The sequence below is a fragment of the Pristiophorus japonicus genome, chromosome 24 (genome assembly GCF_044704955.1).
Source record: "Pristiophorus japonicus isolate sPriJap1 chromosome 24, sPriJap1.hap1, whole genome shotgun sequence".
Lineage (NCBI taxonomy): Eukaryota > Metazoa > Chordata > Chondrichthyes > Pristiophoridae > Pristiophorus > Pristiophorus japonicus.
This window is the reverse complement of record NC_092000.1, coordinates 18,277,972-18,300,718: the sequence shown is the minus strand read 5'-3', so window position 1 is coordinate 18,300,718 and position 22,747 is coordinate 18,277,972. Positions and strand designations below refer to the sequence as shown.

Sequence of the window (22,747 nt, the reverse complement as noted above, 5' to 3'; positions counted from 1 at the left end):
TGGTTATGTTACTGGATCCGTAATCCATAGGCCGGGACTAATGACCCGTGAGACTTGAGTTCAAAGCCCACCACAGCAGCTGGGGAATGTAAATTCAGTTAATGAAATAAAAAGTGAGTAAAGAAGTATCAGTAAAGAAACTCTTGAGTTGTTGTTTAAAACCCACCTGGTTCACCAATGTCTGTTTAGGGAGGGAAATCTGCCGCCCTAACCCGGTCTGGCCTATATGTGACTCCAAACCCACAGCAACGTGTTTGACTCTTAACTGCCCTCTGAAATGGCCCAGCGAGACACTCAGTTGTATAAAACGACTCACCACCACCTGCTCGGGGGCAATTAGGGATGGGCAATAAATGCTGGCCTTGCCGGCGATGCCCGCATCCCATGAATGAATTTTTAAAAACTGGTTTGCTCTTCGAAAAAGCCGGCACAGACTCGATGGGCCGAATGGCCTCCTTCTGTTCCGTTCTATTCAACAATTCCAAGAAGAGTTACAATAAGCAGAGGAAGTGTAATTTATCACAGGAAGTATCAGTTTTGACCAGCGATATTTGTAAAGAATGACTTGTGTATTTATATCCTGCCTTTGATGACCTCAGGGCAAATCAAAGTGCTTCACGGCCAATGAAACACTTTTGAAGTGTAGTCACTGTATAAATTAACTGTATTTAAATGTTATACTTAGAGCAGGTAGACTCTTGTAATGTATGTACCCGTGACTATGCTCACAGGTTGGTAGAACGGTTGAAGTATGAGTGACTCAGACAGTCACGTGATGTTCACATGTCTCAATAAAACCCCAGCCAGTTGGGTTCGGGGGATCCACGGCGAGGCAGGTGGTTGTGAGCCTGGTGGATGAACTGGTAATGTGTAGTGTGAATGTTAAACATTTGCTAATAAACCAACTAGTTCTTAATAGCTTTTAATTGTTCCCATTCGGTTACATATCACCGCAGTGCTGACTGTGTGTTGTATCTTGCCTTAAGGTGAGGGCCGAGTACCGGAAATGGTTTGCCAAGACGTTCAGAGCAAAGGACAGGTCGGCTTCACCGGAGGATATAGGCACCACAATGACAGCCATGTCGGTAAGTGGGTCTCGGCTGATATCACAGAATCTTAGAGTCGTACCGCACAGCAGGAGGCCATTCGACCCATCGTCTTGTACCGGCTCTTTGAAAGAGCTGTCCAAATAGTCCCACTCCTCACCCCCTCTCTTTCCCCATCACGCTGCAAATATTTCCTTTTTCAAGTAAATATCTAATTCCCTTTTGAAAGTTACTATCTGCTTTCAGGCATTGCGTTCCAGATCACAGCAACTCGCTGCGTTAAAAAAATATTTCTCCTCATCTTCCCCCCCTGGTTATTTTGCCATTTACCTTAAATCTGTGTCCTCTGGTTACCGACCCTCCTGCCACTGGAACCATCTGATCCCTATCTACTCCATCAAAACCCCCTCATGATTTTGAGCACCTCTGTTAAGTCTCCCCTTAACCTTATCTGCTCTGAAGGAGAACAATCCCAGCTTCTCCAGTCAAGTCAAAAACACAATAGTCGGGTTGTTAGCCGAAGCGCTGCCTTCAATATTCAGACTCTGCTGTCCTCAGCTGACCCTACATCTTGTCTTCACACGTCAACATCGCCTTCCGTTACCCATTGGTCGGTTACAGTGACCCAATCACTGGGGTTTCTGTTACTTCTCTCCTCATCTCTGTCGCCAGCTTCTATCTGCAGCCTCACCGAGGGGAAGTCCGGGGCAGAAAGATGCTCCTGTGATAACAAAAGGCCACATTCTGCATCTCAACACAAGCTGCACTTCCCCCATCGCTGGCTGAAGGCTCTGACTGGCCCAATCCACGCACCGGCTGAATGGGAAGATTTGTATTTTGGGGCTGTCTGCGTTCGGTATATATTAGATATTTGAGTCGCTGTGAAATGTTGCTTGGGATACGTACAGCAGAAAAACAGGTCATTCCGCCCAACAGGTCCCTGCCCGTGTTTATGCTCCACACGTGCCTCCTCCCACTCCCCTTCATCTCACATCCTTCCATTCCTTTCTCCCTCATGTGTTTATCCAGCTTCCCCTTAAATGCATCTATGCTATTCATCTCAACCATTCCCTGTGGTAGCGAGTTCCACATTCTCACCACTCTCTGAGTAAAGAAGTTTCTCCTGAATTCCTGATTGAATTTATTGGTGGTGATCTTATATTTTTAAAACAGATGGTTGAACCTGTAGAGGCAGCAAAACATTATTCTCTTCATATCAACCTTGTTTTGTTTCTATGGCGATGATGAGTGACTTTCTGACCTCTCACTTTGGTTTGTCCTGAGCTGTAAATTGGCTGACCTCTGCCCTCTCCCGATACCCCACCCTTGCACTGTGTCAGGAATTTACAGCAACTTCCCCCACTCACTGCTCACAATGGGGCCCAAACGCAGGTCTGGTGACCACTTTGCCAACTCTGTCCTGTCCGCACATGGTCCTGAGCCCCGAGCGTCCCACCACCTCAGCCCCTGATCCCCTGCCCAACCGTTCCTCCTTTAGCCGCCTACATTGTTCCTCAACCCAGCTCAATGTGACCTCGATGGTCAGTGGGCCAGAAATCCGATGCATTTTTGCCTCCCGTTAGAACAGTGATGGCAGCGTCTCCCGCCATATTGGACAGGAGTATAGCGACAGCGTTACGGGGTAAGTATTCATTGACCCACCGGCAATAGACGGCCTCCGCAATATGTTGTCAGCATCGCCTGTGTAGTTGGGGCCTGTGCTGATGGTGAGCGGTTCAATGGTCCGATATAGGTGGCCGCCTGTGATCAGTGTGGGCGGTTTAAGTGGTTGGGACGGTGCCAGATATTCCAGTCGGTGTTCTTTTAATGCTGCTATTAACTCATCTATTTAAACGGATTCATGGTGATTCGGAGTTCTGAGCCTGCGGCCTTTGTGAACTTTGACCGACTGTGCAGTAGGCCTCGGGCCTCTCCCTCGGTTTCTCACTGACCCCGCGCTCCAGAGTTGTTTCTCTGTATCGGGTTCCCCTCCGACCAAATCCTGCGCCCTCGGCTTGTTTTGTGGCCCGGATAACTCACTGAACACAAGAATTTATTCCCCTGTTGGTACAGAGCTTGGAGCATTGAAGAAGCTGCTCCCCTCTCAGCGGCTGAGAAACATCGACCTGACGGCTGGAGAAGTGAAGACCATCATCCTCTCTGCCGCAGTGAGGCCAACAGACTTTGCAACGATGCTGGAACTGTCCCACACAGAAATACGGAGAAGTTACAGCACGGGAACAGTCCCTTCAGCCCATCCAGTCGATGCCGGCTTTTGCCCAACGCAGCAGCAAACGTTGCCAGTCACATTTACCCACTTTGTTCCAACCCTCCCATTGACCCACATTCCTTCAGCCACTTGTCCAACCCCATCTCGAATGTTCCCCTCAACTGCTGGAAATAGTGTGGCCAGGATTCTCTGGAGCAAGGTGGATTGGGACGGGGCGGGCCTCCAATAAGATCGGGAAACACAGGAGGCCGAGTTTCCCCCCAGGCTCTGCCGACCTCAATAGCAGGGATTTGCATGTGAGGCTTTGGTTTCTCGCCCGCTGACAGCCAGGCTGAGAGGCTGGGGTTGGCTGCGGGCGGGTAGGCCTCAGACTGGACAGAGGAGGGAGGGAGGCTTCGCGAGAGGGCCGGGCCCTTAAATGGATCAGGGGAGGGGGTAAGAGAGAGGACTGGGGAGGAGGGTTTGAGAGAGCAGTCCAGGGTGGGCGGGGGAAGAAGGGAAAGGATCGGGGCTCGGGGGAGGGGGTGCTGGTGGAAAGGATCAGCCACAGGGGAAGGGGGCGTGGATTAGTGTGGCGAGGAGCGGCCAGCAATCGGACCACACCGTTAAAAGCATCGGGGGTAGGGGTCGGGCAGAGATGCAGAGGGTGGGGGGCGGGAGACAGGATCGTGGCTGACCTCAGCATCGTCATTGGGGGAATGTGGGTGGAGGCCTGGGATGGTGATCGCAGACGCCGTTGGGTTGGAGGTGGGGGGACACCAATTGCAGGGGGTGGGTGAGGCTGGACCCTGGGTCCAGGAGGGAGGTATATAGCCACTTACCCCCTGGATCCAGGAGGGAGGTATATAGCCACTTACCCCCGGATCCAGGAGGGAGGTATATAGCCACTTACCCCCTGGATCCAGGAGGGAGGTATATAGCCACTTACCCCCGGATCCAGGAGGGAGGTATATAGCCACTTACCCCCTGTATCCAGGAGGGAAGTATATAGCCACTTACACACTGGATCCAGGAGGGAGGTATATAGCCACTTACCCCCTGGATCCAGGAGGGAGGTATATAGCCAATTACCCCCTGGATCCAGGAGGGAGGTATATAGCCACTTACCCCCGGATCCAGGAGGGAGGTATATAGCCACTTACCCCCTGGATCCAGGACTGAGGAATAGAGCCACTTACCCCCAGGATCCAGGAGGGTGGTATATAGCCACTCACCTCCTGGATCCAAGAGGGAGGTATATAGCCACTTACCCCCAGGATCCAGGAGGGAGGTATATAGCCACTTACCCCCTGGATCCAGGAGGGAGGTATAAAGCCACTTACCCCCAGGATCCAGGAGGGTGGTATATAGCCACTTACCTCCTGGATCCAGGAGGGAGGTATGTAGTCACTTACCTCCTGGATCCAGGAGGGAGGTATATAGCCACTTACCGCCAGGATCCAGGAGGGAGGTATATAGCCACTTACCCCCTGGATCCAGGAGGGAGGTATAGAGCCACTTACCCCCTGGATCCAAGAGGGAGGTATATAGCCACTTACCCCCTGGATCCAGGAGGGAGGTATATAGCCACTTACCTCCTCCATCCAGCAGTTCCCTGCCTTGCTTTAGCTGCCGGGTTTCACGAATTGTGTGAAAAGTGAGTTGGAGGCGGGATCAGGTCAGGAATCCCATTTATAACAATTCAACTTCCCCCTCCCGTGCTCCAAACCCACCTGTTTTTCTAGGTTAAAAATCCCCCCTCAGCATTCTATCCAACCTGTCCCCATCCTTTCATAATTTAAAATATTTCTATTGTGTGAACATCAGAGCAGGAGGAGGCCATTCAGCTCCTCGTGCCTGCTCCGCCATTCGATTAGATCACGGCTGATCTGCACCTCACTCCATTTACCCACCTTGCTCCATATCCCTTGATACCCTTACCCACCCAAAATCTATCGATCTCAGGCTTGAAAATTGCAATTGGACCCCAGAATCCGCGACCTTTTGGGGGCAGAGAGTTCCTGATTCCCTCTGTGTGGAACAAGTGCTTCCTGATTTCACTCCTGAACGGCCTGGCTCTAATTGTAAGATTGTGCCCCCTTTAGGTCCACCAGAGGAATTCATTTCTCTCTCTCTCTATTTTAAAGACCTCAATATATTTAAGGTGGAGATAGACAGCTTTCTGAACGACTGGGGAGTCAAGGGTCATGGGGAACGGGCAGGGAAGTGGAGTTGAGGCCAAGATCAGATCAGCCATGATCTTATTGAATGGCGGAACAGGCTCGAGGGTCCTGATGGCCTACTCCTGCTCCTATTTCTTATGTTCTTATGCTGAATGAAAAGGATTGAAAATGCCAAAAAGCTGAAATAAAGATCTACCTTCGATAAAATAATCTGTTTCTTTGACATTAAAACACAGCAGGTTCACAGAGAGAGAGTTGCTTCCCATCTTGGTCAGTGTTCCGACTCACAACTCGGAACGATCGATTGGTCTGCTTGGGGAGACGGAGCGGTTAATTCTTCGCTGACCTCCCTCTTGGGCTCCTCTTCTGCTCCCTCTCTCCCTTTCACTATAAAATGGCGATGTTTATACTCTCGAGGCTGCTGCACTAACACCTCCTGATAGCGTTCTCCCACCTCACGGGTTTAGAGGACAGGTCACCTGTTTCCCCCATCTCCCTGTCCTTCCAAAGTACGGAAAGTCTTGAACTGAGGTGACAGACATGTCCTTTTAACCAGACATCGTGGTGTTTCAGCTGTGGCTCAATGGGTAGCACACCTGCCTCTGAGTCAGAAGGTTGTAGGAACTCCAGGGACTTGAGCACATAAATCTAGGCTGACAATTCCAGGGCAGTGCTGGGGGAGCACTGCACTGCACTGTCGGAGGTGCTGTCTTTCAGATGTTACCGAGGCCCCGTCTGCTCTCTTATTGGATGTAAAAGTTCCCGTGGCACTATTTTGAAGAGCAGGGGAATTATCCCCGGTGTCCTGGCCAATATTTATCCCTCAATTAATATAACAAAAAACAGATTATCTGGTCATTATCACATTGCTGTTTGTGGGAGCTTGCTGTGCGCAAATTGGCTGCCGGGTTTCCCGCATTACAACAGTGACTACACTCCAAAAGTACTTCATTGGCTGTAAAGCGCTTTGGGACGTCCGGTGATTTTGAAAGGCGCTTTCTGTCAGGTTGTCAATCCCCCAGATATCCCTGGAGTCTCCAGGAATTGAAGATTAATCTTCAGGACACAGCTGGAAGAGAAATCATAGGGGCGTTAAAAAAGCATATTTATTTTCTTGAACACTTCCATTTATTAGTTATAAAAATATCAGCGATGAGAAGAAAGACTGGATCGACCAATTGGATAATGAAGAATCTGAGCTTTCCAATTGGCTGTGAGAAGGCGGGGCACCATGATGATGGACATGTTGGACAACCAATGGCGGGAGTGTGGGGGCTGGATGGATCGTGGCGGATGGGGGCGGGAGCTCGGACGATGAAGCCTCCAAAACTATGTCCAGCCAGATTTGCCGACCTGATCATGGACAGTCAGCAAGGACCATTGTGCATTCTGGGGCACAGCAGTTGGGAACAGTTCTGCGTTTCTCGGCTGTCCTTTATGTTTGAAAAGCCTATATTGAAAAGTCTTAAATCCTTCATCCCAAACCACTTGGCTTTCCCAGGAAAGCAGATACAGAGAGGCTCCTGCAGTAATGTGCGTGTTTTTGAACCCATTTGTAATGTTTGGGTAAGGGTGCCAGATTTCCTTCCCTAAAGGACATTAGAGAACTAGTTGGGTTTTTACAACCCAACAGAGGAATTCATTTCTCTCTCTCTCTCTACCCTATTTTAAAGACCTCAATATTTTTAAGGTGGAGATAGACAGCTTTCTGAACGAATGGGGAGTCAAGGGTCATGGGTAGCGGGCAGGGAAGTGGGGTTGAGGCCAAGATCAGATCAGCCATTATCTTATTGAATGGCGGAGCAGGCTCGAGGGGCCCGATGGCTTACCCCTGCTCCTATTTCTTATGTTCTGATGCTGAATGAAAAGGATTGTGAATGCCAAAAAGCTGAAATAAAGATCTATCTTTTATAAAATAATCTGTTTTATTGACAATAAAACACAGCAGGTTCACAGAGAGAGAGCTGCCTCCCACCTTGGTCAGTGTTCCGACTCACAACTCGGAACGATCGATTTATAATACGCCGCGTGGTGCCCACAACAGCTTTTTCTGTCGGTGCACCTTGCTTTGTGAGCTACAGTGGCGCGGTGGCCCTTCGAGGGGAGGGCGCTCTGTCGCGGCCACCATGTTTTTTTCTTGCCGGCCAACTGCCAGGTCGGGCCGACAATTAAGGCCTCCGGATTCGGCTGGGCGGCTGACAGGCAGCCTGGCACCCCTCCTCCCCCCCCCCCCGCCCTCTTGGGAGCCGGACCGTTGTCCCGGCCGAAACCCTCCCTGGTGGCCCCGTGGGCCGAAGTTTCAAAGTGCCGAACACTGTCCCCGGTAAGTGACTGACAGCGGCGGAAACTCTATCCCGCCTCCACGTCCGCCCCTCACCAGTGCTCACCGCCTCACCTCCGCCCCCATTATGACCACTTCCGGCCCGCCAATAAAAACCCGACAGAGCTGAATTTACCGAAAGAGTCGATCTCATCCCCCCCGCGGTGGAAAAACCACTTTGGGAGCAGAAGGTGTGACCCTTTTCAGGCGGAGGTAAATTTTAGTCCCAGCAGGTTCACAGAGAGATGCTCCCCACCTTGGTCAGTGTTCCGACTCACAACTCGGAACGATCGATTGGTCTGCTTGGGGAGTCAGAGCGGTTAACTCTTCGCTGACCTCACTCTCAGGCTCCTCTTCTGCTCCCTCTCTCCCTTTCACTATAAAATGGCGATGTTTATACTCTCGAGGCTGCTGCACTAACAGCTCCTGATAGCGTTCTCCCACCTCACGGGTTTAGAGGACAGGTCACCTGTTTTCCCCCATCTCCCAGTCCTTGCGAAGTATGGCAAGTCTTGAACAATGGCGAAAGGCACGTCCTTTTAACCGGACATCACGGTGTGCCAGCCGTGGCTCAGTGGGCAGCACCCTCGCCTCTGAGTCAGAAGATTGTGGCTTCCAGGCCCACTCCAGGGACTTGAGCACAAAAATCTCGGTTGACACTGGTGTATGAAATGATACAATGAACTCCGTACTGTGAGCCAGTGACTGGGTGTAACCTGGTCAGTCTTTAAAGGCTTCCAGAAGTCACGGTACTTCACAAAGGTGAAGTTCAGGTTATATACCGGGCCCAGCACGAGTGTACCTATGACCCTAGGACCTCCGACGGTAGTGCCCCTGTTGGTGGGCAGACCTTATGTACGTACATTACAGACACTCACAGTGCAGTGCTGAGGGAGTGCTGCACTGTCAGAGGTACCGTCTTTCGGCTGAGACGTTAAACCGAGGCCCCGTCTGCTCTCTCAGGTGGATGTAAAAGATCCTGGGAATTCGAAGAAGAGCCGGGGAGTTATCCCCGGTGTCCTGGGCCAATATTTATCCCTCAAACAACATAACAAAAACAGATTATCCGGTCATTATCACATTGCTGTGTGTGGGAGCTTGCTGTGCGCAAATTGGCTGCCGCGTTTCCTACATTACAACATTGACTACACTCCAAAAGTACTTCATTGGCTGTGAAGCACTTTGGAACATCCAGGGGGTTGTGAAGGGTGCAATAGAAATGCAAGTCTTTCTTTATATCTGTAGAGCAAAGTATTGTTTGGGGCTTAAATAACTGCTATCTGTTAAATTAGCTGTGCTGTTTGGCTCTTAGATGAAAATGTGCACCAATCAAAAAGCAGTTCCAGTCACTAGGTGGCTAAGAAAAGTGACCCAGCAGCAAGGACCACAAAATGGAGCAAATCTTTCAAGTCCTTCGAAACAGGAAACTTCTGTCGTTTTAAAGTATTGGTTCCTTAAGTTGCAGCACAAGCACCTGAAGCACTTAAAAAGTGAAGTATTGTGATTTAACCAGAGAGAATGTGCTATCAAAGGGCAGGTAAACGGGGATCAAGTTGACAGCTCGGATGGAAGAGCCAGCACCAGCACGGTGGGCCGAATGGCCTCCTTCTGTGTTGTAATTCCAATCGTACTTCCTGCAGTCGAAGAAATCATTGCCACACATGACAAAGCGGTTTAGTTTGTTGTGGGTTAATCGAGAGATCGCTGTTCCTTCTTTATTCACAGAAAACTCAACTTCACACGGTGCGCTTTCTTGGAAGTTAATTGAGTCACCGCTGAGCAGCTAATCAGGGAGCTCCAGTCAGGAAACCCTGGGTTTGTGGTACCTTAACTTTCTGACCATCGACTTAAGGTGTCAGAGGATAAAGAGCTGAGCAGCTAATCAGGGAGCTCCGGTCAGGAAACCCTGGGTTTGTGGTACCTTAACTTTCTGACCATCGATTTAAGGTGTCAGAGGATAAAGAGCTGAGCGGCCCACAATTCCCCCGACCAGCGCTCCCCGCCAGCACCATGCTCCTGATGGGGGAACCCCCAGCTTTTTTTACTTGACTTGCATTTACATAGCGCCTTTCACGATCACCAGCGGTCTCAAAGCGCTTTATGCCCTGCTCCCCACCTCACTGCCAATATCTGGCCCAAAATATCTGAAGCAGCATGGAATGCAGCAGTAGCACTTTTCCACCAAGAGGGGGTGATGTCTGTACAGATTGCCCTCCTGCGAGGGGCAGGTTCGGTAGCACAGGATACCACGGTCTGGGAAAGGCCCACAGAGCTGGGGGCGGGGAGGTGGGAGGTGTCTCCTCCTGACTGGGTGATCGCAATTGTGTCCAGAAATATTACACTGAGTTAAAGGGAGTGTCTGCCTGTCTCCAAATTGTACCACTTTGATGAAAAGTTAACTGCACGGATAACGGAGATCGGAGAATAAGTGAATTGTGATTTTGAGGAGCCTTTTCCATCGACTCCCCAATAAAACTCCATTTCACCCAGTGTATGTATGCCTGGAGCGGACATCTTTGTGCCTTCAGCACATTAACTGCGTCCCGCGTGAGTCAGCTCTGCCTGTGATCGTCTCTGAAAGAAAAATGTTGTGCATTTCTATAGCACCTTTCATGACCTCAGGACGTCCCAAAGCGCTTTACAGCCAATGAGGTACTTTTTTTGAAGTGCAGTCACTGTTGTGATGTAGGAAATGTGGCAGCGAAGAGCCGGAAGGGCGATCTCTAGCCAGAATCATGAAACACAGAAAATAGGAGCAGTAGTAGGCCATTCGGCCCTTCGAGTTTGCACCTCCATTCAATATGATCATGGCTGATCCTCCATCTCAACATCATATTCCCACTTTTTCCCCATACCCCTTGATGCCTTTTGTTTCTAGAAATCTATCTATCTCCCTCTTAAATATATTCAGTGACTTGGCCTCCACAGCCTTCTGTGGTAAAGTATTCCACAGGTTCACCAGCCTCTGAGTGAAAAAAATTCTCATCTCAATCCTAAATTTCCTACCCTGTATCCTCAGACTGTGACCCCTTGTTCTAGACTTCCCAGCCAGAGGAAACATCCTCCCCGCATCCAGTCTATCCAACCCAGTCAGAAGTTTGTACGTTTCAATGAGATCCCCTCTCATTAGAAACATAGAAACATCGAAAATAGGTGCAGGAGTAGGCCACTCAGCCCTTCGAGCCTGCACCACCATTCAATAAGATCATGGCTGATCATTCCCTCAGTACCCCTTTCCTGCTTTCTCTCCATACCCCTCGATACCTTTAGCCGTAAGGATCATATCTAACTCCCTCTAGAATATATCCAATGAACTGGCATCAACAACTCTCTGTGGTAGGGAATTCCACAGGTTAACAACTCTCTGAGTGAAGAAGTTTCTCCTCATCTCAGTCCTAAATGGCCTACCCCTTATCCTAAGACTGTGTCCTATGGTTCTGGACTTTCCCAACATCGGGAACATTCTTCCCGCATCTAACCTGTCCAGTCCTGTCCCGTCAGAATCTTATATGTTTCTATGAGATCCCCTCTCATCCTTCTAAACTCCAGTGTATAAAGGTCCAGTTGACCCAGTCTCTCCTCATATGTCAATCCAGCCATCAGTCCGGGAATCAGTCTGGTGAACCTTCGCTGCACTCCCTCAATAGCAAGAACGTCTTTCCTCAGATTAGGAGAATGACCTTCCTCTAAACTCTAGTGAATACAGGCCTAGTCAACCCAATCTCTCCTCATACTACAGTCCTGCCATCCCAGGAATCAGTCTGGTGAACCTTCGCTGCACTCCCTCTATGGCAAGTAGATCCTTTCTTAGGTAAGGAGACCAAAACTGCACACACTACTCCAGGTGCGGTCTCACCAAGGCCCTGTATAACTGTAGTAAGACATCCTTGCTCCTGTACTCAAATCCTCTTGCAATGAAGGCCTACATACCATTTGCCTTCCTAACTGCTTGCTGCACCTGCATGTTTGCTTTCCATGACTGGTGTACAAGGACACCCAGGTCTCTCTGTACATCGACACTTCCCAAGCCATCACCATTTAAATAATACTTTGTCCTTATGTTTTTCCTACCAAAGTGGATTTATCCTTTCCTTTCTCTTGCTCTGTGTCTTGTTCTTTGTCCCTGTCTCTCTCTTGCTCTGTCTCCTGCTCTCTCTCACTTGGTTTCTCTCTCTATCTCCTCTCTCCTTCGGTCTCTCTCTGTCTCCTCTCTCATTCGGTTTCTCTCTCTCGCTCTCTCTCTCGCTCTCTCTCTCGTTCGGTCTCTCTCTCTCTCTCTCTCTCTCTCTCTCTCTCGGTCAGTTTCTCTCTCTCGCATGGTCTTGTGCTCATGCTCGCTCTCGCGCTCTGTTTCACGATCTTGTCTCTGTGTGAGTCTCTCTCTCTCTCGCGTTCTTGTTTCACTCGGTATCTCTGTCTATCTCACGCTCTTTGTCTCTTGCTCTCTCTCTGTCTCTCTCTGTTATACTGCATCTGCCATGTGTTTGCCCACTCACTCAACCTATCTAAATCTCCTTGCAGCGTCTTTGCATCCTCCTCACAACTCAATCCCACCTAGTTTTGTGGTCGTCAGCAAACTTGGAAATATTACATTTGGTTCCCTCATCCAAATCATTTATATATATATTGCGAATAGCTGGGACCCAAGCACTGATCCCTGTGATACCCCACTAGTCACTGCCCGCCACCCCTAAAAAGACCCATTTATTCCTACTCTCTGTTTCTTGTCAGTTAACCAATTTTCAATCCACGCCAATACATTACCCCCAATCCTATGTGCTTTAATTTTGCACACTAACCTCTTATGTGGGACTTTATCAAAGGCCTTCTGAAAATCCAAATTGTAAAGTCCTGTCCCCTCAGTACAGATTCACACGAGGCATGTAGTGAAGTCAAGGTCACTCTGGACCTGCACCTTTATTTCACAGCTCTGAAATGCTGCACTTGTCTGAGACCTGTCCTTATATACCTGTCTCCTGCAAGTGCACCCCTGGTGGTAAGGTATGCTGGTGGTTACAGGTCATATCTTATTACAGTCATGTATAGCATGTTAGGATGCAGTTATATATAATAATGTAAGATACATGACATCACCCTCCCCCAAGGTCTTATTGTCTTTATAGGTTCAGTCTCTCAGGTGGTCTATGCTCTCGCGTGGAGCGTCTGAGTTGTGGTTCAGTTGTTTGCCTTGATGTCTGTTTTTCTTTGGGTGTGGTTGCTGGTATCTCGCCTGGGCTGTCTGTTTCGATTGGTGTGATTGTTGTTGACTCACCTGGGCTGTCTGTTGGGATTGCCCTTTCCTCAGGTTGTTCCCTCTGTCTGTCCACTAGGTGTGGTGCGAGTTTCACATTGTAGTCTGCCTCTGGTTCCGCAGTGTTGTTGGTAAATCTGCTTTTGACTTGGTCTACATGCCTCCGGCAGGTTTTGCCATTGTCCATTTGTACGACCAGTAGCCTGTTTCCTTCCTTGCCCGTTACTGTCCCTGCAAGCCATTTGGGACCCCTGCCATAGTTTAGTACAAACACTTTGTCCCCTATCTCATTCCATCTCCCCCTCAAATTTCTGTCATGGTACTCAGTCAGCTTACGGCGCTTTGCCTCAACGATTTCGTGCATGTCTGGGAGGATTAATGAGAGCCTTGTTTTTAAAGTCCTTTTCATCAACAGTTGCGCGGGGGGATCCCAGTCAGTGAGTGCGGGCGAGATCTGTATGCCAGCAGCAGTCGCGACAGGCGACCCTGCAGCGTGGGACCTTGGATTTTAAGCATGCCTTGTTTAATGATTTGCACTGCTCTCTCCGCCTGGCCGTACGATGCCAGCTTGAACGGTGCCGTCTTGACGTGATTTATGCCGTGGTCAATTATAAAGTCTTGGAATTCTGCGCTGGTGAAGCACGGACTATTGTCACTGACCAATATGTCAGGGATTCCGTGTGTTGCAAACATGGTTGCGAGGCTCTCCACAGTGGTGGAGGTGGTGCTCGAGTTTAAAAGGGTGCATTCGATCATTTAGTTAACCAATTTTCAATCCATGTCAATACATTACCCCCAATCCTATGCTTTAATTTTGCACACTAACCTCTTATGTGGGACTTTATCAAAGGCCTTCTGAAAATCCAAATACACTACATCCACTGGTTCTCCCTTATCTATTCTATCAGTTACATCCTCAAACTCCAGTAGGTTTGTCAAACATGATTTTCCTTTCATAAATCTACGTTGACTTTGTTTAATCCCGTTGATATTATCTAAGTGTGCCGTTATCACATCCTTTATAATAGACTCTAGCATTTTCCCTACTACTGATGTTAGGCTAACCTGTCTGTAGTTCCCCATTTTCTCTCCTTTTTTAAATAGTGAGGTTACATTTACCACCCTCCAATCTGCAGGAACTGTTCCATAATCTAGAGAATTTTGGAAGATGACAACCAATGAATCTGCTATTTCCATGGCTACCTCTTTTAGTATTCTGGGATGCAGATCATCAGGTCCTGGGGATTTATCTGCCTTCAGTCCCATTAGTTTCTCCAGCACTATTTTCTCAATAATAATCATTTCCTTTAATTCCTCTTGCTCACTAAATGCTTGGTTCCCTAGCATTTCTGGGACGTAATTTGTGTCCTCTTCCATGAAGATGGAACCAAAGTATTTATTTAATTGTTCTGCCATTTCTTTGTTCCCCATTACAAATTCTCCCGTTTCTGTCCGTAAAGGACCTACATTTGTCTTCATTAATCTTTTACTCTTTACGTACTTGTAGAAACTTTTGCAGTCGGTTTTTATGTTCCTTGCAAATTTACTCTCATACTCTATTTTTCCCCTCTTAATCAATCTCTTGGTCCTTTTTTGCTGAATTCTGAACTGCTTCCAATTCTCAGGCTTGCTACTTTTTCTGGCAACTTTGTATAACTCCTCTTTGGATCTAAAACTATCCTTTAATTTCACGATGCTGAGAATGACGTGAGTAGCACGTGTAGCGAGTTGGTCTTACCGCAGGTGAAGGGTCCACAGCCAGATAGGGAATGGAAGACCAGCAGGAAGAGTAGTGCAAGGAAGGTAGTGCACCGCTTTGGGTACTGTTAAGGAGGATGACTCATCAGGGGAGGGCAGCAGCTGCCAAGTTCATGGCACCATGGCTGGTTCTGCTGCACAGAAGGGTGGGAAAAAGAGTGGGAGAGCTATAGTGATAGGGGATTCTATTGTAAGGAGAATAGATAGGAGTTTCTGCGGCCGCAACCGAGACTCCAGGATGGTATGTTGCCTCCCTGGTGCAAGGGTCAAGGATGTCTCGGAGCGGCTGCAGAGCATTCTGGAGAGGGAGGGTGAACAGCCAGTTGTTGTGGTACATGAAGGTACCAACGATATAGGTAAGAAGCGGGAAGAGGTCCTACAAGCTGAATTTAGGGAGCTAGGAGTTAAATTTAAAAAGTAGGACCTCAAAGGTAGTAACCTCTGGATTGCTACCAGTACCACGTGCTAATCAGAGGGAGCAGGATAGTTAGAATAAATACATGGCTTGATCAGTGGTGCAAGAGGGAGGGATTCAAATTCCTGGGTCATTGGAACCAGTTCTGGGGGAAGTGGGACCTGTACAAAAGGGACGGTCTGCACTTGGGCAGGACTGGAACTGATGTCCTGGGGGTAACATTTGCTAATGTTTAAACTAATATGGCAGGGGGATGGGAACCTATGCAACGAGACAGGGCAAAGTAATATGGAATCAGAAACAGATGGTAGAAAGGTAAAAAACAAAAGTGGAAGGCCGAGTAAACAAAGGCAAGAAACAAAATGGGCCACACTACATCATAATTCTAAAAGGACAAAGGATGTTAAAAAAACAAGCCTGAAGGCTTTGTGTCTTAAGGAGTATCCATAATAAGGTGGATGAATTAACTGTGCAAATAGATGTTAATAGATATGATGTGATTGGGATTACAGAGACGTGGCTCCAGGATGATCAGGGCTGGGAACTCAACATCCAAGGGTATTCAACATTCAGGAAGGATAGAATAAAAGGAAATGGAGGTGGGGTAGCATTGCTGGTAAAAGAGGAGATTAATGCAACAGTTAGGAAGGACATTAGCTTGGATGATATGGAATCTATACGGGTAGAGCTGCAGAACACCAAATGGCAAAAAACGTTAGTGGGAGTTGTGTACAGACCTCCAAACAGTAGTAGTGATGTTGGGGAGGGCATCAAACAGGAAATTAGGGGTGCATGCAATAAAGGTGCAGCAGTTATCATGGGTGACTTTAATATGCAAATAGATTGGGCTAACCAAACTGGAAGCAATACGGTAGAGGAGGATTTCCTGGAGTGCATAAGGGATGGTTTTCTAGACCAATATGTCGAGGAACCAACTAGGGGGGAGGCCATCTGAGACTGGGTGTTGTGTAATGAGAGAGGATTAATTAGCAATCTCGTTGTGCGAGGCCCCTTGGGGAAGAGTGACCATAATATGGTGGAATTCTGCATTAGGATGGAGAATGAAACAGTTAATTCAGAGACCATGGTCCAGAACTTAAAGAAGGGTAACTTTGAAGGTATGAGGCGTGAATTTGCTAGGATAGATTGGCAAATAATACTTAAGGTGTAGACAGTGGATGGGCAATGGCAGACATTTAGAGACCGCATGGATGAACTACAACAATTGTACATTCCTGTATGGCGTAAAAATAAAAAAGGGAAGGTGGCTCAACCGTGGCTATCAAGGGAAAGCAGGGATAGTATTAAAGCCAAGGAAGTGGCATACAAATTGGCCAGAAATAGCAATGAACCCGGGGACTGGGAGAAATTTAGAACTCAGCAGAGGAGGACAAAGGGTTTGATTAGGGCAGGGAAAAAAGAGTACAAGAAGAAGCTTGCAGGGAACATTAAAACGGACTGAAAAGCTTCTATAGATATGTCAAGAGAAAAAAGTTAGTAAAGACAAACGTAGGTCCCCTGCAGTCAGAATTAGGGGAAGTCATAACGGGGAACAAAGAAATGGCAGACCAATTGAACAAGTACTTTGGTTCGGTATTCACTAAGGAGGACACAAACAACCTTCCGGATATAAAAGGGGTCAGAGGGTCTAGTAAGAAGGAGGAACTGAGGGAAATCTTTATTAGTCGGGAAATTGTGTTGGGGAAATTGATGGGATTGAAGGCCGATAAATCCCCAGGGCCTGATGGTCTGCATCCCAGAGTACTTAAGGAGGTGGCCTTGGAAATAGCGGATGCATTGACAGTCATTTTCCAACATTCCATTGACTCTGGATCAGTTCCTATCGAGTGGAGGGTAGCCAATGTAACCCCACTTTTTAAAAAAGGAGGGAGAGAGAAAACAGGGAATTATAGACTGGTCAGCCTGACATTGATAGTGGGTAAAATGATGGAATCAATTATTAAGGATGTCATAGCAGCGCATTTGGAAAGAGGTGACATGATAGGTCCAAGTCAGCATGGATTTGTGAAAGGAAAATCATGCTTGACAAATCTTCTGGAATTTTTTGAGGATGTTTCCAGTAGAGTGGACAAGGGAGAACCAGTTGATGTGGTATATTTGGACTTTCAGAAGGCTTTCGACAAGGTCCCACACAAGAGATTAATGTGCAAAGTTAAAGCATATGGGATTGGGGGTAGTGTGCTGACATGGATTGAGAACTGGTTGTCAGACAGGAAGCAAAGAGTAGGGGTAAATGGGTACTTTTCAGAATGGCAGGCAGTGACTAGTGGGGTACCGCAAGGTTCTGTGCTGGGGCCCCAGCTGTTTACACTGTACATTAATGATTTAGATGAGGGGATTAAATGTAGTATCTCCAAATTTGCGGATGACACTAAGTTGGGTGGCAGTGTGAGCTGCGAGGAGGATGCTATGAGGCTGCAGAGTGACTTGGATAGGTTAGGTGAGTGGGAAAATGCATGGCAGATGAAGTATAATGTGGATAAATGTGAGGTTATCCACTTTGGTGGTAAAAACAGAGACAGGCTATTATCTGAATGGTGACAGATTAGGAAAAGGGGAGGTGCAACAAGACCTGGGTGTCATAGTACATCAGTCATTGAAGGTTGGCATGCAGGTACAGCAGGCGGTTAAGAAAGCAAATGGCATGTTGGCCTTCATAGCGAGGGGATTTGAGTACAGGGGCAGGGAAGTGTTACTATAGTTGTACAGGGCCTTGGTGAGGCCACACCTGGAGTATTGTGTACAGTTTTGGTCTCCTAACTTGAGGAAGGACATTCTTGCTATTGAGGGAGTGCAGCGAAGGTTCACCAGACTGATTCCCGGGATGGCGGGACTGACATATCCAGAAAGATTGGATCAACTGGGCTTGTATTCACTGGAGTTCAGAAGCATGAGAGGGGATCTCATAGAAACGTTTAAAATTCTGACGGGTTTAGACAGGTTAGATGCAGGAAGAATGTTCTGTAAGGGGTGGTTTGCAGGGGGTCAGCTTTCCCTTCTGACCTTATATGAGCGGTTCCGAATCGCTCCCACACCCTTGGTTCTAGACATTGGAATTATGAAGGGACTGTGACAGACTTGGACAGACAATCGGTTTCAAGGTAGGAAGCAGGTATGGCTTTATTGTGTTTAAAAAGAAGTAAAAGGGCACGCCTTTAATAACACACACAGACCAATACACACTGAAGGGTACAACACATTGAATAAATTGTCCAATTACAGTCTGTGGGGAAAAGAATACAGCTTAAACTCGAAATGGGGTAAAGAGGCGAATGCAGATACATTTACAAAGTTATCCCAGCCTCCCCCCTCCCAATTCCCCGAACTAAGTTATAGCTCTCAGGGTTCAGGGGCCATACTCACCAATCCCCTTTTAGACAGTTGCCAGTGAATCGCGGTTTCGGGGTTCGCTGCACTTGACCTTCTAGGCGAGCCGTACCCCGGTCGGAGGAGAGGACTTCGGACTGCGTAGTCTTCGGTTGGGGTGCGTCCGTTGATGTGCTAAGTTGCGTTTTGGATGTATGGGGTAAGTACCCACTTTCTTTGGTTAGGAATAGTTTTAGTTAGTCCTTTTTGGTAATTTCTCCCCCGTTGGGTCATTCAGAAGTAGATTGTAGAGTGGAAATAAATGTCGATTCTTTGGTTTTTGCTGAGTTGGTTTTGGTTGGTCGTTTTGCTGGTTGTGGTGGCCCGGGTTGTCAATTTGGTTGCTGACAACCTTCCATTTCATGGGCCTCGTGCTCGGTCAGTTCTTGATGAGTTCTAGTAGTTTCCTTCACTGCTCCATTTCTTCACTCCCCAGCTCCAGCTGCTTGTGTCTGTGTCTGTGTTCCAGTTTGTGCTCTGCTCCTTGCTGGTCTTTTCTTGTAAAAACTGGGGGATAGATATATTCAAATAAAAAGGCTCCGTTATCTCCCATCAAATCTCTTGGGCTCTGTTTAAACTGTACTGTCCACTGATTTTCAAATGTCTCCTTTGTCAGCAGTAACTCGATTAGGGTGTGAGAATGTGTTATCACTGGTTTTGCATTTTTTTACAATTGTCCAGTTTCTTGACCATGATTTCCATTGTGCTTGATTGGGTAATTCGATTATCTCTTAGAGGGTGAATAGTTCCTCCAGACAGTCTGGGGTCTTTAATACACAAATTTGTTTCAGACGTTGGCTCCACCTCCTGTATTTGGTAACTCTTTTTCGCAGCCAAAATGTTGTAGAATCTTAAAATTGATATGCTCCTTCCCATAGATGTTTAGGGGATCTCAAGCTTCTGTAATTTAGGTCCATTTTGAATTCCCTTTCCTATGAGTCCAAACACTGGGGGGGGGGGGGGTGTCTCCATGAATGTATCCCCTTTTATCCCCCGCAGGCTTTGCCTGCCCCTTTAAACTCATTTTAAAAGTCCAGAAAGGGATTCTTCTCCTCTGTAGGGGGAAGGTACCTGGAATCTTTGCGAGATATTGGTAAATTCTACAGTTCCCAATGTTGTTGGGGAAGTCCAGAACCAGGAGTCACAGTCTAAGGATAAGGGGTAAGCCATTTAGGACCGAGATGAGGAGAAACTTCTTCACCCAGAGAGTGGTGAACCTATGGAATTCTCTACCACAGAAAGTCATTGAGGCCAATTCACTAAATATATTCAAAAAGGAGTTAGATATAGGAGTTACTACTAGGGGGATCAAGGGGTATGGTGAGAAAGCAGGAATGGGGTACTGAAGTTGCATGTTCAGCCATGAACTCATTGAATGGTGGTGCAGGATCAAAGGGCCGAATGGCCTACTCCTGCACCTATTTTCTATGTTTCTATGTTTATCCCCCTAACTATACTGTCCCCTACTACAACCACCTGTCTCTTTACTCCCGCCACTTGAATGGCTTTCTGCACCACGGTGCCTTGGTCAGTCTGCCCATCCATCCCGACTTGTCCTCGAGGGTTGCAAGAACCTCAAATTTTTTGGACAAGTGCAGGGACTCCTCCAATGCTACCTCCTGGATCCCCTTACCTGCTTCACTCGCTGTCACACCCTCTTGTCCCTGACCACATGTCAATTCTAACGTATTTAATCTAGAGGGTGTGGCTAGCTCCTGGATCAAAAGGTCCAGGTAACTTTCTCCCTCCGTGATGTCTCGCAATGTCTGCAGCTTGGACTCCAGCTCGTCAACTCGGAGCCGACGTTCGTCGAGCCGCAAACACTTACCGCAGATGTAGTCGCCCTGGACCAAAACGTCCAGAAGCTCCCACATATTGCAGCAGCAGCACATCTCCTGTTCTCCCATTATTTTAGTTAATTAATTAGTTTAGCGTTAATCAAGCATTTCCCCAATATAGTTTATTAAATTAGTTAAACAATGATTAGTTTTTAGTATTTAGTTATATGCTGTATGTTAATTTAAAGAAAAACTTAGCCCACAATCACTACCAATCACTTACCTGCCTTACCTGCGATGTCACACAGCAGAGTTCTCCTCACCCGGAGCCGTACGATCTCCTGGGAGAGGCAAAAAAGATGAGGAAAGATTGGGGCACTTGGACTAAGCGTTCAACGTGTTGGTACAATATCGGACTCGTGTATACATGTTATGTTTTCGGTATGACCTCACAAACACACACAGGCTTGAAGATGTCTGATAACTTCAGGAAGCCGTCAGGTGACCTGACCTGGTTATTCTTATAAACAGCAATGGCTGCAATGTCCCAGTAGTCCACTGGGTGGAGCTATATATATTACAACTCCACAAGATTTCACGATCTGCTTCAGATTGTTAGAAGTTTGTAAAATGGTCCTTTTGAAGAGTGGGAGGGCCAATTGGTAAAACTCTCTTCCATAATATTCATTGAAGACTTAATCATCAGGCATTTTGCCACCAGGTTGTGATTGAAGGCTCCCAGGGATCTCCAGTCTGCTTGCATCCTCCAAACTTTTCCCATTGCCTTTCTGGCTTGCCCCTTTTCTCTCTATCCCTCTCTTTCTCTTCTACAAAAATGACGTGAAGGGATTATTGCATGTGTGTGAGACCAGAAGTCACACACATTAGTGTCAGCTGTGGCTCAGTGGGCAGCACCCTTGTCTATACGTCAAAGGGTTATAAGTTCAAGTCCCACTCTGGGTACTTGAGCACAAAAATCTAGGCTAATGCTCCCAGTGCCATGGTGAGGGAGTGCTGCACTGTTGGAGGTACCATCTTTCAGATGAGATGTTAAACCGAGGCCCCGTCTGTCCTCAAAGGTGCATGGAAAAGATCCCTTGACACTATTTTGAAGAAGAGCAGGGGCATTATCCCCAGTGTGCTGGCCAATAATTTTCCCTCTATCAACATAACAAAACAGATTATCTGGTCATTATCACATTTGTGGGAGCTTGCTGTGCGCAAATCGGCTGCCACGTTTCCCACATCAGTACAGTGACTACACTCCAAAAAGTGCTTCATTGGCTGTAAAGTGCTTTCGGACATCCGGTGGTTGTTCTGGGTAACAAGCACCACCATTGTCTTCAGTGGTGGCCGAGGGAGCAGCGCGTGCAGCGGCATACCACTGCAGGGAGCAGCGCGTGCTGCTGCATACCACTGCAGGGAGCAGCGCGTGCAGCGGCATACCACTGCAGGGAGCAGCGCATGCAGCGGCATACCACTGCAGGGAGCAGCGCGTGCAGCGGCATACCACTGCAGGGAGCAGCGCGTGCTGCGGCATACCACTGCAGGGAGCAGCGCGTGCTGCTGCAGGAGGGCGACGGCTGCAGAGCTGGAGGGGCGAAGGAGGGGCAAGAATCCATGGAGGGAAGTGACCGGAGCCCAGGAGAGACGTGAATCTGGGGCCCAGGAGAGGCGAGGGCCCAGGGGCAGCACGGGCCCAGCCCACACTGCGATATGTGTGCGCTCGGTCTGTGCAGCAGAGCAGGTCTCCAGTTAGTCTTGGGTAATCCTTGCCACTGGACCAATACCTAACTCTGTCAAGCCCGAGTGGTGGCTGGTGTGCATGGGCCACTACACGTTAAAAAAAATCCAAACACTGGCATCTTCCACCCATCACGATGTAGTTCGGGACCTGGACTATTACGACCTTCAGTGAAACACCTGTGAACTCATCCCTTTTTGGCGTGGAAGCAAGCCATCCTCATTTCGAGGGACTGCCTATGATTATCTGGTTGTGCAAGGCGATATTGGCTGTTCAATGGTGGCCCAATCAATTTCCAAGAAAGCGCACTGTGTGAAGTTGAGTTTTCTGTGAATAAAGCAGGAACAGCGGTCTCTCGATTAACCCAAAACAACAAACTAAACCACTTTGTTGTGTGTGCCAATGATTTCTTCAATTGCAGGAAGTACAATAGCAATTACGACACAGAAAGAGTCCATCGTGCTGATGCTGGCTCTTCCAGCCTAGCTGTCAATTTGATCCCCGTTTTCCTGCCCTTTGATAGCACATTCTCTCTGGTTCAGCAACGCCTCCATTTCAAAAATCTCATCCTTGTTTACAAATCCCTCCATGGGCCGCGCCCCTCCCTATCTCTGTAATCTCCTCCAGCCCCACAACCCCCCCCCCCCCCCGAGATG

The 22,747-nt window shown here is 48.0% G+C and overlaps 1 protein-coding gene across 1 annotated transcript in view; it reads left to right on the top strand.

The window, feature by feature from the left end:
* The window catches only part of LOC139237763 (adhesion G protein-coupled receptor E1-like), a 66,893-nt gene extending 60,238 nt beyond the window's left edge, over positions 1-6,655 (top strand). The window contains exons 19-21 of the mRNA XM_070866949.1: positions 987-1,085; positions 2,630-2,688; positions 6,574-6,655. Coding sequence (XP_070723050.1) covers positions 987-1,085; positions 2,630-2,688; positions 6,574-6,655 — 240 coding nt within the window. The remainder of the gene's footprint in view (positions 1-986; positions 1,086-2,629; positions 2,689-6,573) is intronic.
* Positions 6,656-22,747: the final 16,092 nt, after the last annotated feature.